The sequence below is a fragment of the Pinus tabuliformis genome, chromosome 6 (assembly GCF_031772625.1).
Source record: "Pinus tabuliformis cultivar Carrire ecotype Pingquan chromosome 6, CPIR1, whole genome shotgun sequence".
Lineage (NCBI taxonomy): Eukaryota > Viridiplantae > Streptophyta > Pinopsida > Pinales > Pinaceae > Pinus > Pinus tabuliformis.
The window spans coordinates 1740033449-1740046513 of NC_142292.1; the positions used below are offsets into that span (position 1 = coordinate 1740033449).

The window sequence follows — 13065 nt, forward strand, 5'->3', positions numbered from 1 at the left end:
ATGAAAGTATAAATAGAATTGATTTATATATAAAATTTAAATTTATAATTACATTAAATAATAATATATATTGATTCATATTTATTATTTATTTATTTTGTGACACTTAATAATAAAATTCAATAAGGAAATATTTAAATATATTGATTTATATCATTTATTATTTTAAAAGCGTGATGGTGGGCAAGAGAGCACAGCTCCACTGAGGCAAGAGCTTGATATCGGGCAAATGAACAAGTAAGTTATCGTTTTAAATTTTATTTTTTTATTTTTTTAAATTTTGTTTTATTTTTTATTTATTTTTTAAAATTTTAATACATAAATTTTCAAATTTTTTATATATTAAATATTAATAAACATATTCGAGGGAAACGCACCACGAAGTCCCCATAGCAACAATTTTGAGAAATACCATCCTCCACATTAGAAAAACTCACTCCTTCGGTCTCCCCACGACTACCCAAAACTAATGCATAGGGAAACTCTTTATGTTTTGCATGGCGAATGCTATTTCCAATCTTATAGTATTATAAATGCGTGTTGGTGAATGCTATTTCTAATCTTATAGTATTATAAATGTTTGCTGACAAGGGAGGGAAATAGCACTCCCCTGTCTCTCCACGCTCCATTCATTTGTTCACATGTCGTGAAAAGAAAAAGCAAGCACTATTTCCCTTGCTTGTCAACACGTATTTATAATACTATGGGATTGGAAATAAGAATCGCTTGTCCCCATGGTGGGGTGTGTGCACCTGACCGCGCTTCCCCTGGAATAATGACTATAAGTGTGGAATTTAATGTGCGTTGAAATTCGAAACGTACCTCGAGGCTCCACGGATAACATTAAAATTATTTTTTTCGTTTGGACTCTATTTTAATGTGCAAGGACCATGAAATGTAGGACTTTCGGGTGTTGAAAGTCAAAAAGATACATCAACTTATAAAATTAAAATTATGGGCATTTTTCATTTTGACTTTATATATGGACAATACAATATATTTGATAGCCAAAACGTGGAATCATAACACAACATATCCAAAAAAATATTGGGTTTAAAACGCGTTGATGTTCCAGGACCCTACACTTTTATAAAGTTGATTATGCAAGTCATTTTAAAATATGATGGAACGATCAGGTCAACAAGCCTGTCAAGCAACATGGCTTTCAATTCTAAAGCCGTCACCACGGCCAATTGAACATGGAAGATTTCAGAATTCTAGAACAAAATGTAATGTGCATGATCAAAGTCAATTGTTTGATTTTGGTTATGCCCAATTGATTTCCGGAATATACAACCATAGGTTCAGGACGCTTGACCAGGATGAATGTCAAATGGCCAGTTCCCCGTCAATGGAACGACTACAAAGTCGACGCTATGTACAAATGTGTCAACTTCATGCAAATCGTATTCCAAAGTCTATGCGGTGGAAATCGGGACGGATTCTCTTAACCTTCTGCGAGTCAACAATGCCAATTTGCAATGGCTTCACGGGTTCCCTTTATTTGTCAACGATACCACACGATAAATACATTACGGAGGGCTTCCACAGATACCATTCAGCTGATCCCTTTTCTTGCAACGATCGCCCCTCTACACGTCTGCATATTTCCAAGACTTTAAAATAGGCCGGTAGCAACACTGAAGCTCAAGAGTAGCATAAACGAGATGGAAAGCAAAAACTATGAGGTGCTGCTCTCAACGTTGTCATCACTTTTGCAATTTTTCTTGGTCCTGTAGATCTAACAGCCTCTCCCGTACCTGAAAATAAGGATATTCTTATAAAGTGGTGGCGTGCAATTCATGCAGATGACGATACTCGTGCGAGAAATAAATCGCATGAACGAGGAGAACCAGAAGCTAAATGTCATGCTGAAGCAGATGAGCAGTAGCTATAATGACTTGCAGAAGCATGTCAGGTCTCTGTTGGAGAAGAAACAACGGCTGACGCGAATTGATCGAAGCGAGGTATCTATGGCATTTGAAAAGCTAATTAGGGTTCAATTTAACCTAGCTTAGCAGTCATGAATCATAAGTGCTTGATGCGTTTTCCTTGTGATTCTGCAGATATGCAATGGAAATGACCCAAGCAAACATAATCTCAATTCGAGAATATTGTCTCCAAAATCTGTTCATATCGATTCCAGCAGTGCAGTTTCACGTCAATCTTGTTTTTTATCGAATTGTCATGAACGAGTCCAGGAAATGGAGGGGAAGAAGGCTAAATTTATAGAAGATCAGCTGCCTTGGAAGAAAAGGAAGAGAAATTACGTCCATCCAGACCAGATTCAGAATGGGGGTTCATTTATGGATGATGGCATAATTTGCGACGAGTCACCAAACAAGAAGCACAAGGCGCTGAGCAATTGGTCCAGCGAACATATGGCGGCCGCGCCCAAAAGAATCGTAGCAGTGCGGACAACATGTGAAACATCCCTGGTAACAGATTCTTGCTTTTCTCATATGTAATTTTTTAGGTCAACAAGTCCATAGCCATCAAAATCCGGGTCGTCTAATATGCATCAACAAAAATTAGCAATTTCGTGGAAAGTACTCTTAGACTTCTGTAACTGACCGTAGATCCGGGTCATTTGAGACGCACAATCAACGATTGCCTTTACACTTACCCTTCCTCTAAAACAAATTAAGGATAACGGGCTTCTGGCCGAATCTGAATAAAATTAAGGATAAACCGAAATCTAGAATGAAATGAAGGATGCCTGACTTCCACCCCAATTCTAGAATAATAGTAATGATAACAGACTTATAGTTGTCAATAAATGCGAAAGCTGCTGAGGTAGTTTAAAATATTGAGATCGGGATCAGGGTCTAAAATTCTTTATAAGGGTATAAAATTAGTTATACCAAGTAAATGGAAATTAAAATTAAAAAATTGCTTTGTAAAATTTAAAACGAATTTTATACTATATATATGTGGTAATCGAAAAATACAATTTTAATCAATTTTCTCATATGATAATAGTTAAAAAATTAAATGTTATCATTTTTATTGTAAAATAAATGTTATCATTTTTATATAATAAACTTTTATTGTTATAGAGTAATATATGTATATTTTACTTATTTATTAAAATTATATTTTATTTATGGGCATCCAATATCAAATATTTTAGTTGCCCTGAATTCTTGGTATTCATATAGGGAAAACAATTCTAATTCAAATAAGCTCCCATCCTCATGTTACTTGGATTTATGAATGGTAACTATTAAAATTTCATTTTACACTTTGTGGATCTTCTTTCTACTTGCTCCACCTGCATTTATTGCCTATTTTGTTTGCTTGCATTTACCATTTATTATAGTTTTTTGGATTTATGAATAGTATTAGGGCCGTTCAAGTAAAATTGGCTTCGTCAAGTTCCCAACAATTTTTAGGCTTCAAGTTTAAGACAATCCATGGTATTCTTCTGGAATATAGCCTATTTAATGGCGGAAAGACTCAAGGTAAATTTATCCTTGTGGCCACTGGATCCCAAGCAATGGTGTCTTTGAACACCACCACTTCTCTGAGTTTCATGATCCTAACAACTTGTAGTAAAGCAATGGTAAGAAGAAGATGAAAAAGTCACTAAAGGAGTCTAGAGATTATTTTGATTTGAGAAGGCATGAGACATTGTCACTTGTAGTGAAAAAGAAGAGAAGGGAGTCAATTTCATGAGAGCTACCAAAGAGAATAAATAATGATCATGAACGTGGCATTCACCTCTTCATGCATCAGCTAGCCAAGGATGAGAGATAGGTAATTGAGGAGAGACTAGCATAGAAGACAAAGGCCAGGAAAAGAATGAAATTGTAGAAGTTGTGTAGACATCAAGCTATGTATTCGCTATGCTCTAGGTGAGAAAAATGTCCAATTGGGGCCAAGAATGAGTAGAGTGTTATTAGTGCTATTCAACATTGTAAACATGACCCCATTGGAGTGTAAGCAACAAGGCCAAAAATTTTTTGGTATAGTTGAAAACTTGTACTACAAATGGAAATGCTAAGAATGCGGTCGTGATCTTTGCCTCTGAAATGTGTACATTGACTGTATCAAGGCGAGTTACGAATGAGAGGTGATAAATAGTAAGATCATTTTCTTGGATAAAGATGTCGTGATCTCGGTGTGCTTGATGCCACAGAAGCAGAGGAAGAGTAAATTCCTCACGGGTTGTGTTTTGTTGAGTGGACAGTGTGAGTGTTGTGCCAAGATGGAATCATGTTCACACCAACTAGGCCATGGATTTTGTGGAAAGGCACTGTGCTCAAGATAGGCACACCAAATGTGTCATACAAAATTATGATATTCAATAAAGGCACCACAAGAATGCATGTTGTTTTGGTTGTGGATACCTCTGTGAAAAGGAATCTTGTTCAGGTTAGAAAGGGAAAGGGTGTCATCGAAAAGCATCATTTTTAGGCCAAACATGGTGAGCACATCATGGAAAGGCATGTTTTTTAGGGTAACCAAGTCAAAGGTGCCATTGAAAAACACGTTGTTGAGACTAGGTGTGGCAAAGCTATAGTGGAAAGGCATATTGTGGAACAACTGGGCATTTGTTTTTCTAGTCATTGGAAATCCTATATCAATTGGATGAAGGAGATGCTAAAATATGAAAGACCTTCCTTCTCATGTGGTTGTCCTTCTTTTGATTAAATAATAAATAAATGTTGGGAAAAAGCATGGCCAATATATTTTTGAGAATGCTTGGATTTTTAAGTCGTTACAGTGGAACATGTTCCATCACTGGTGGATCAAGTTTTCAAGGTCATGGGGAAGCTACGAGGAAAACATTGTGCATGTGCACCAAAGGCTATTGTAACCATGATAAAGGAGACTACTGTCAACTAAATGGAAACAAGAGATGTTAATGAGGGATCGTGTGGATCTCGTGAGTGCAAATTGTGTTGGAAGGTCAGGTTATGGTATGGATCAACAAAGTTAGAGATGTAATGAGAGAGTGGTCATATGGAAGAGAAAATGGAGTTGGGGATAATGGTGTTTGAGGATAAATAAGGACCCTATGTGTGATGAGAATCGTAGTAGCATGATAATAATAATGGTGTGTGGACACCCTAAGGATTTTTTGGTCTAAGCTATGAAATCTGGCCATAGGTAGGCATAAGAAAAAAAAAGTTGTAAGACATGTTGTTCAAGCATACATGTTGCAAACCATCATGTGATGACTCAAGTTTTGGAATGAACCACTTGGATAGGTATGAGGGTGGCAGGTGTCTCATACGCTAGCTTCAAGTCAGGTGTTATAAAACCTTAATATTTTGATCATCATGTATTGCAGTGGCACATGGAGTTATTGAGTTGTGGTCTGGACCTACTTGGATAGGTACCAAGGTGGAAAGTTTACTGGTATCCTAGCTTGGAGGAAGGGAGTTGGGGGGGGGGGGGCGGGGAAGGGAATGTGTGAATGTGAGATGGTTGATGAACAATGTAAATGAAAATGTATCCTAGATAATTGGCTGATACAATGTTTGGTACCTATATATTCTAGTAGATGGTAACATTTTTATATAGACTTCGACAAAGTGATTGGAATGGGGTTACTCTACCCAAGTCAAGTTTAAGGGGGGGATTGTTACGATGGCTAGGATAACTTGACTCAGTCAAGTTACTATAGTGTTTGGGCTCCTCACTTAAGACAATGCATGGTATTCATGTGGAATATAGATTATTAAAGGAAAAAACACTCTAGGGAAATTTTTCCTTGTGCCCATTTGGATCCCAAACAACATTTCCTTTAGAAAGTAACATTTCTCTCAATTTCTTGATCATGGCCATATTTATGCATACTCAGTATGAAGACACAACAATGGGAAACCTCTCAATTTCATGATCCTAGCCATATTTATACTTACTCAATATGAAGACACAACAATGGAAACTATAAATCAAAATTGATTTAATCATTTTTTATCTCTTATTTTCCAAAAATTGACTCTAAAAAATATTCATTTTTATCATCAAAAGATAATGTTATTTATGTGTCCCTTTCGTAAATGATGTTTTGCATCATAATGGAGCTATTCAGTTGTGGTATGGACTTAATTGGATAGGTACCAAGCTGGCAAGTTTACTAGTATCTAAGCTTGGGGGAGGGGATTTGGGGGGAGAGGGAATCCATGAATGTGAGATGGTTGACGAACAATGTAAATGAAAATCTATCCTAGATAATTGGCGGATACAATGGTTGGTTAGATCTCTCTCTCTCTCTCTCTCTCTCTCTCTCTCTCTCTCTCTCTCTCTATATATATATATATATATATATATATATATATTCTAGTAGATGGTAACATTCTTATATACACTTCGACAAAGTGATTGGAATGAGGCTACTCTCCCCGAGTTAAGTTTAAGGGGGGCATTGTTAGGGTGGCTAGGATAAACTTGACTCAGTCAAGTTACTATAGTGTGTTTAGGCTCCCGACTTAAGAGAACTCATGGTATTCATGTGGGATATAGATTATTAAAGGAAAATATACTTTAGGTAAATTTTGGGCTCTCGTCTTAAGACAACCCATGGTATTCATGTGGAATATAGATTATTAAAGGAAAAAACACTCTAGGCAAATTTTTCCTTGTGGCCATTTGGATTCCAAGCAACAATTTCTTTAGACAACACAACAATGGACAACCTCTCAATTTTGTGATCCTAGCCATATTTATACTTACTCAATATGAAGAGACAACAATGGACACCATAAATCAAGAATGATTTACTCCAATTTTTATCTCTTATTGTCCAAAAATTGACTCTAAAATATATTCATTTTTATTGTCAAGTGTCATTTTTGTAAATGATGTTTTGCATCATAATGCAATGTCCACTTATTATTAGACCTATAATTTTTATTGCAAAAGTTCTTTGTAAATTTTCTTTTAGAGAAAATTGTGTTGTTAGAGGTTTTAAATAGTTATATTTTTTTACTTTTGATTGGACATTGTAATGATATCTACGAAACAATATTATATTTTGATTAAAATATAATATTAAACTATTTTATTAATTGGACCAATTATATTTTAATAAAGAAAAATAGATATCTTGTATTTAAAGAATAGTAGAGATAAAAAAGTAAATAATCATATTATTTTTCTTATATTATTTTTACTCATACAAATATACTTACTTACGTTTCTGGTTTCCAGACAAAATTCTTTGTTAAAAGCTGATATATATATGTACACGTTTTTATTTCTTTTTAAATACCTTATTAAAGATAACGAACTTGTTATAGTAAATGCAAAGTTATTTGTTAAATCCAAAACATCCGGACAAAGCGATGGGACACATAATGCCTGATTCTATTGTTTATATATGGTCGACGGGACACATGATGGCTGATTTTATTGTTTATATATGGTTTGCTTTGTTATTAATATATCAGAGAGTATAAATTCAGTTAAGCGAAGCATACTTCAAAGTTAATAATTGAGTTTATTAATAAAAATGGAAATTCCTCTGTTTTTAGACAAATAAATAATTTTTGGAGAAAAAAAACATTCAATATAACCAATTTTTTTTTAAATGACAGAATAGTTAAATACTTAAACAATGGATTCACGTTGTCACTAGTGTAAATATTTTCTTTTCTTTTTTTTTTTTGAATCTAGGATAAATTTTTTTTTTTTTTTGTATCTAGGATAATTGGTAACTGGTGAGAGTTACCCTGAATAGACCCAGGATCAAATCTAACTGGCTGCCACTATAAACTTAGGCTAGGTGCAACAACCTGCAAGCCGCACAATAGCAGGAAACTTATACCTCAACAAGAGAATCTAACTGGCTGCCACTATAAACTTAGGCTAGGTGCAACAACCTGCAAGCCGCACAATAGCAGGAAACTTATACCTCAACAAGAGCGGAGACGTCCTCTATGGGGTCGCCTACTCTTCTAGCCAAGACACAACAGGTCATATATATACTCAATAAGATTTGAACCCTCATCTCGTAGGTTTCACCCAGCGAAACTCACCGTTAAACCCCATATCACTGTATTAGTGCAAATACTTTTTTAATTGGACATTGGGTCGTGGATTAGGGTCATTTGAAGGTCAGTCAAAATGAAATTGGCCATTGCCTTGTGGACTAGGGTCATGTGAAGGCCAGTCACCAAAGCCAATCGTTGATTTGATGACTGAACTCTCTGAGACTTCGAATCCACAACTACGATCGAAGCTCATGTATTCTAAATCATTCTAAAAAATTTTTAATGTTTAAATTTAATCTCATTTATTAGTTTTTATTTATTTGATCAAATTCAGTTTTAAATTTTTCCCATTAATAAATAGGCTGGATCGTGTACGCTCGACAGAGATGATCCAGAGTCAAAATCAACAACTAACTTTCCAAGTTTATACTCTGTAACCTATGTGTTCTGGTTCCTCTTTAGATATATTCTTGCTTTCCCATCCTGTATAACGTAACTGATCTAATGCATTCGAATCAGATAAGCGACGGCTGCCACTGGAGAAAATACGGGCAAAAGACGACAAGAAACAATCCACGTCCTAGATCTTATTACAAGTGCTCTGCAGCGCCCAGTTGCCCAGTTAAAAAACAGGTTCGACCTTCTCTTGCTACTTTCATGAAGGAAATCTGTCACTGAAACTAAATATATCGACCATAAAATACATTCAAATATTCTTGCTGATTTAAATATGTTATTTGCTAAAATTCTTCATGATTCTGTCCAGGTTCAGAGATCCGCCGAAGACCCCACAATCGTGGTAACAACCTATGAAGGTGAGCATACTCATTCTCTGAGTCCTCTAGCTATGGCTGTCATGAACGCCGGCTTGTCCAACCAACTTATTGGTGAGAGACTGAATAGAGAAAACTTCTTAGCGGACAAAAATTTCATACCCTTTTCGACTGCCAGAATATCGACGTTCAGTACGTTTCCAACAATCACTCTCGATTTCACAGAGAATCAGCTTAATTCAGCACAACAGGTGAAGCAGCCTAATCCAGGATTACACCTACAGCCCTCACATTTAACGACAGGCAGTTTCCAACACTTGACTCCATTGCCTAAAGATATGGGCAATTTATTCGATCACTCAACAAGCATGGATTCTGTGGCTTTAATAAAGGCGGATCCCAACTACACTGCAGCTGACTCTATTCTCAAATTAGGTGCTCCAACCCAGGAGATGCCCAGATATCCTCCTCGGACGCAATACACTCTGCAAGCATATTTGTAGTCTCATATATTCCGTAATAGTGATTACAACTTTTGTATAACAGTATTATCTGTACTCTGAAATTCTTTTGTTGACACTGTTAAAACAGCCAAGTCATCAGAAACCAGCAGCACATCAGAAATCACCAAAGCAAGGATCAGATTGAAGCGAACTTCTGCAGTGCACGCTATTCGCTGAAGTCATGGCAGAAGCGATGAACGATGCATGTAAAATTCATTTCTGAATGCGGAACATGTATTTTCTTTTAGTTATCTCAAAATATTGTATTGCATGAAACTTTTAGCTTTTATGGTGCATATCAGCAATATATTGTTCCCAGATATTGAAGCGCTCCATATGTACGACTGCCATTTTTATCAGAGTTGATTGATGCCGTTGGAAGTCGCCTATACTGTTGTCGTATCGCCTATATTTCGGATGCCTACTTGTGATCCTATAATGGTGTGTGGGTTATCCACGGGTTGTAGGTGATAACAATATTTTAGTGGTAATATATGGGAATGGTATAAATGCTTTAGTTGGTTGGTGTTTTGATTATAATCGTATTTTTATGTGGATTGCAAATTTAGTGTATCCAGACTGCTCATACCTTTGGATGCCAAATTTTGCAATGAACATGTATCCAGACTGTTCAAAGATTTGGATGCCAGAATCTGCAATGGACATAATCTCGGGCGTTATTTTATGCTGCGTGCTTTTGGCAAGCATTAGTTCAAGAAACTTTTGTAGTTGTGGACGTCCTCTTTGAACTCGGGGGTTGTTGGGTAGTTTATTATAGAGTTATCAAGTTCCAATTTGAATTTGGACAATGAAAATTTTGTAGTTGTGGACTTTTTTTTGAACTTGGAGTTGTTAGGTAGTTTATTCTATACTTATAAGTTTGAATTGGAATTTCATTGGAAAAATTGAAATAAAAAAATTTTAATTCTCAAAAGAATTGGTTATATATATTAACAATAACATATTCTAATTCATTTTTAAATTTGAATAGTTTCTAATAGTTCTAGAGATGCAATTCACTCCAAAATAATGGTTTTTTAGTTTCAAAATTTATTTGTCAAAAATTCTTATCTAATAAATAAATACATATTTAGAACATCACAATTTTAAATTTATTTATTTATGTAGACACTCTAAGAATAAAAATATATTTAGAAAATAAGTAATGATGTACTTTCACTTATTCTATTTAGAAAATAAGTAATGATGTACTTCACTCATTCTTTTTTTTCTTGTTTTATTGGCTTCCCAGCCCAAATGGGCTGAAGCCGAGCACTTTAGAAACTACCAAGCCAATGATAAATAAAGGCCCCCCCTGCTTAGTCTGAGGTAACCCATAAAACAAGTAAATGGAAAAGTTATTCAGAGGGCGAAAATTTTAGACCTACAGTAGAGGCCAAAATTCTGAAGTTGGGGGTCAATGTTGTGATGCTAGAAGAGATTTGACAGGGTTTCACTTGGACAAGGGAAGCACATCATTTAGAAAGGTTGGAATTGGTCTTGGAGGGTATTGGTGTTAGTCTAGAGGTATTGGAATTCATCAATTAAAGAATCTATAAGAAGAGAAGAGATTTTGCAGGTTTTCCTCTCAAGTGGAGAGGTTTTAGCCCTATTTTTGTAGTCTACAATATGTTTTCTTGTGTACAAATGTTCTTCTTGTTTTGGTATTTGTTTGATGATATTCAAACATAATAATAACTGAAGAAGCTAATAAGTAAGAAAAAGTAAAAAAAAAAACATCACAAACAATTATCATAGAAAGATAGATCATCTTAACTATTTCCCTGTATATTCTAACACAAGCCAATGACAACACATAACCAAGCAACCACATGCATATACCATGCATCCAAAATCAACATGCTAAATTATTAGTGATCTTATGTATTAACATAAGCATAGGATCCATGGAGACCTGTAATAGCTTGGGTCCCTGGAAGTTGTGCGTTGATATAGAGGTCTCTACAACCATGTCTCGGCTTAGGTCTGTGGAGGCTGTGTGTTGGGATGAAATTTCTAGAGCCCTCTAATAGTTTGGGTCCCCTAGAGCCTGTGAGTTGAGAAAGCAGACTTTGGAGCCCTATAACATCTTGGGAAGAGACCATCTTGGAGCAGAAGCATGGGAAGACTAGAATGAAGACTTGTGGTTGTTGCCCTAATGGTACAATGGGTTCTAGACTCCCTAGAATGGGACGTTCATGCAGTCCGTTTGTCCAACGCTCCCATGTGCCTTCATTTGCCCATGTAAACTCGTTCAGTCAGGTCGTGTCGTGTCATGTGAGGGCGCCCATGTAAACTTGTTGCGTCGGTTTGTTTGAGGGCACTCATGTAAACTCATTCGATCAGGTCATTAGAGGGCGCCCATGTAAGCTCGTTCGATCGGGTTGTTTGAGGGTACCCATGTAAACTCGTTTGGTCGGGTCATTTGAGGGGCCGCCTCTGTAAACTCGTTCAATGGGGTCATTTGAGCGTGCCCATAAAATCATGTGGTATAATATTAAATACATTAGAACAACAATATTATACCGACTCAACACCACCAAAAATACTTTGGATTATGATTTTATGAAAGCAAAATTCATTTACAAATTATCTATCTATATCTATATCTAAATAAATAAATAAATAAATATATATATATATATTATAGGAATAGTATAATATAACCACTAGATTGACATTGATTCATTGATTCACGGAAGTACTATTGTTGTTTTTATTAGCGTCTTCTTCAAACTAAAAGAGTCCAAATTTCCTAATGACTTTGGCAGGGTTAGTGTTTGATGGTTGTGGGTTAAAACATGAATAAATAGAACCAATCAAAATTGAAAAAGTTGTGATTGAACCAAAACTAGAAGAAGATGACCCATAAGAGGTGGAGCCTTGAGTAGCACTCGAAGGCTGACTTGTGTCCCAGACATGATTCTTCTAGAGGGTGAGGTGGTTCGTGACAAACTGGTAAGGCTTTGGAGAAACCAACAATGAACTTCTACCTCTAAGACAGCCCTAAGACATTGTATTTCACTGATGGGAGTATACTCAATACTATCGCCTCTAAGACGTTAGGAACTTCGAGGTTCACTATTCGCACAAAGTTAATGATGAGGATCATGTACGCACTAGCGTTCATGTTCACATTGTTAGTTAATCAAATCTTCTCACTCATCAGCTTCGTCAATTTCACGAGCTATAACAGACCAATCGTGATCTAGTTGTTGGTTATTAGAAGTGTTGTTCAAGATATAATCGAGTAAGGAGTTGGAAATATGTTGTTGATTGTTTAATTGTGGGATCAAGCGAGGCTATAAATCACACTGAATTGTCGTGAATTAAAATCAGTTTGCAGTAGTTATGAGAAAATAAATTAAAGATGATTAAGGTGTTCACGTTGGTGTATTTTCCTTTGTAGAGCTTTCCTCCTTTCTTCCAACCTTATGTCTTTGGAGATGATGGCCTACCTACTTGCACACTCTTCGTTATAAGTTGAATTTTGAAGTATAAAATCAAGTAGAGGATGGGCTATGTTGGTCTGATCACTAATCTAAAAGCCAAGGTTAGGTTATTCAACTGATTTAATATTCATACATTGATCAGGATTCAAAGGAAACTAAGGAAACATTTACCCAATATGGTCGCAAAAAGATGTTGATGATGTTTTAAGATTAACAAACTTTAAACAAATCAACTCCTCGAATCTCGTTATCACAACGAGATAATGAGACGGTGTGCTCGAAAATTAGACAAAAAATGTGGTTTTATTCTTATGTGATTTTTTTGTATTTTTGGATATAAAAGGGAAACAAGGAAATATTCACATTAACAATTAGAATAACAATATATACA

The 13065-nt window shown here is 35.7% G+C and overlaps 1 protein-coding gene across 1 annotated transcript; it reads left to right on the forward strand.

Annotated features, from left to right (window-relative positions):
* Positions 1-1673: 1673 nt before the first annotated feature.
* Positions 1674-9234, forward strand: LOC149265858 (WRKY transcription factor 42-like). The gene is made up of 4 exons (XM_089406188.1): positions 1674-1967; positions 2067-2438; positions 8466-8579; positions 8713-9234. The coding sequence occupies exons 1-4, from the start codon at positions 1803-1805 to the stop codon at positions 9220-9222; spliced, it is 1161 nt and encodes a 386-aa protein (XP_089262314.1). The 5' UTR covers positions 1674-1802; the 3' UTR covers positions 9223-9234.
* The last annotated feature ends 3831 nt before the right edge of the window (positions 9235-13065 follow it).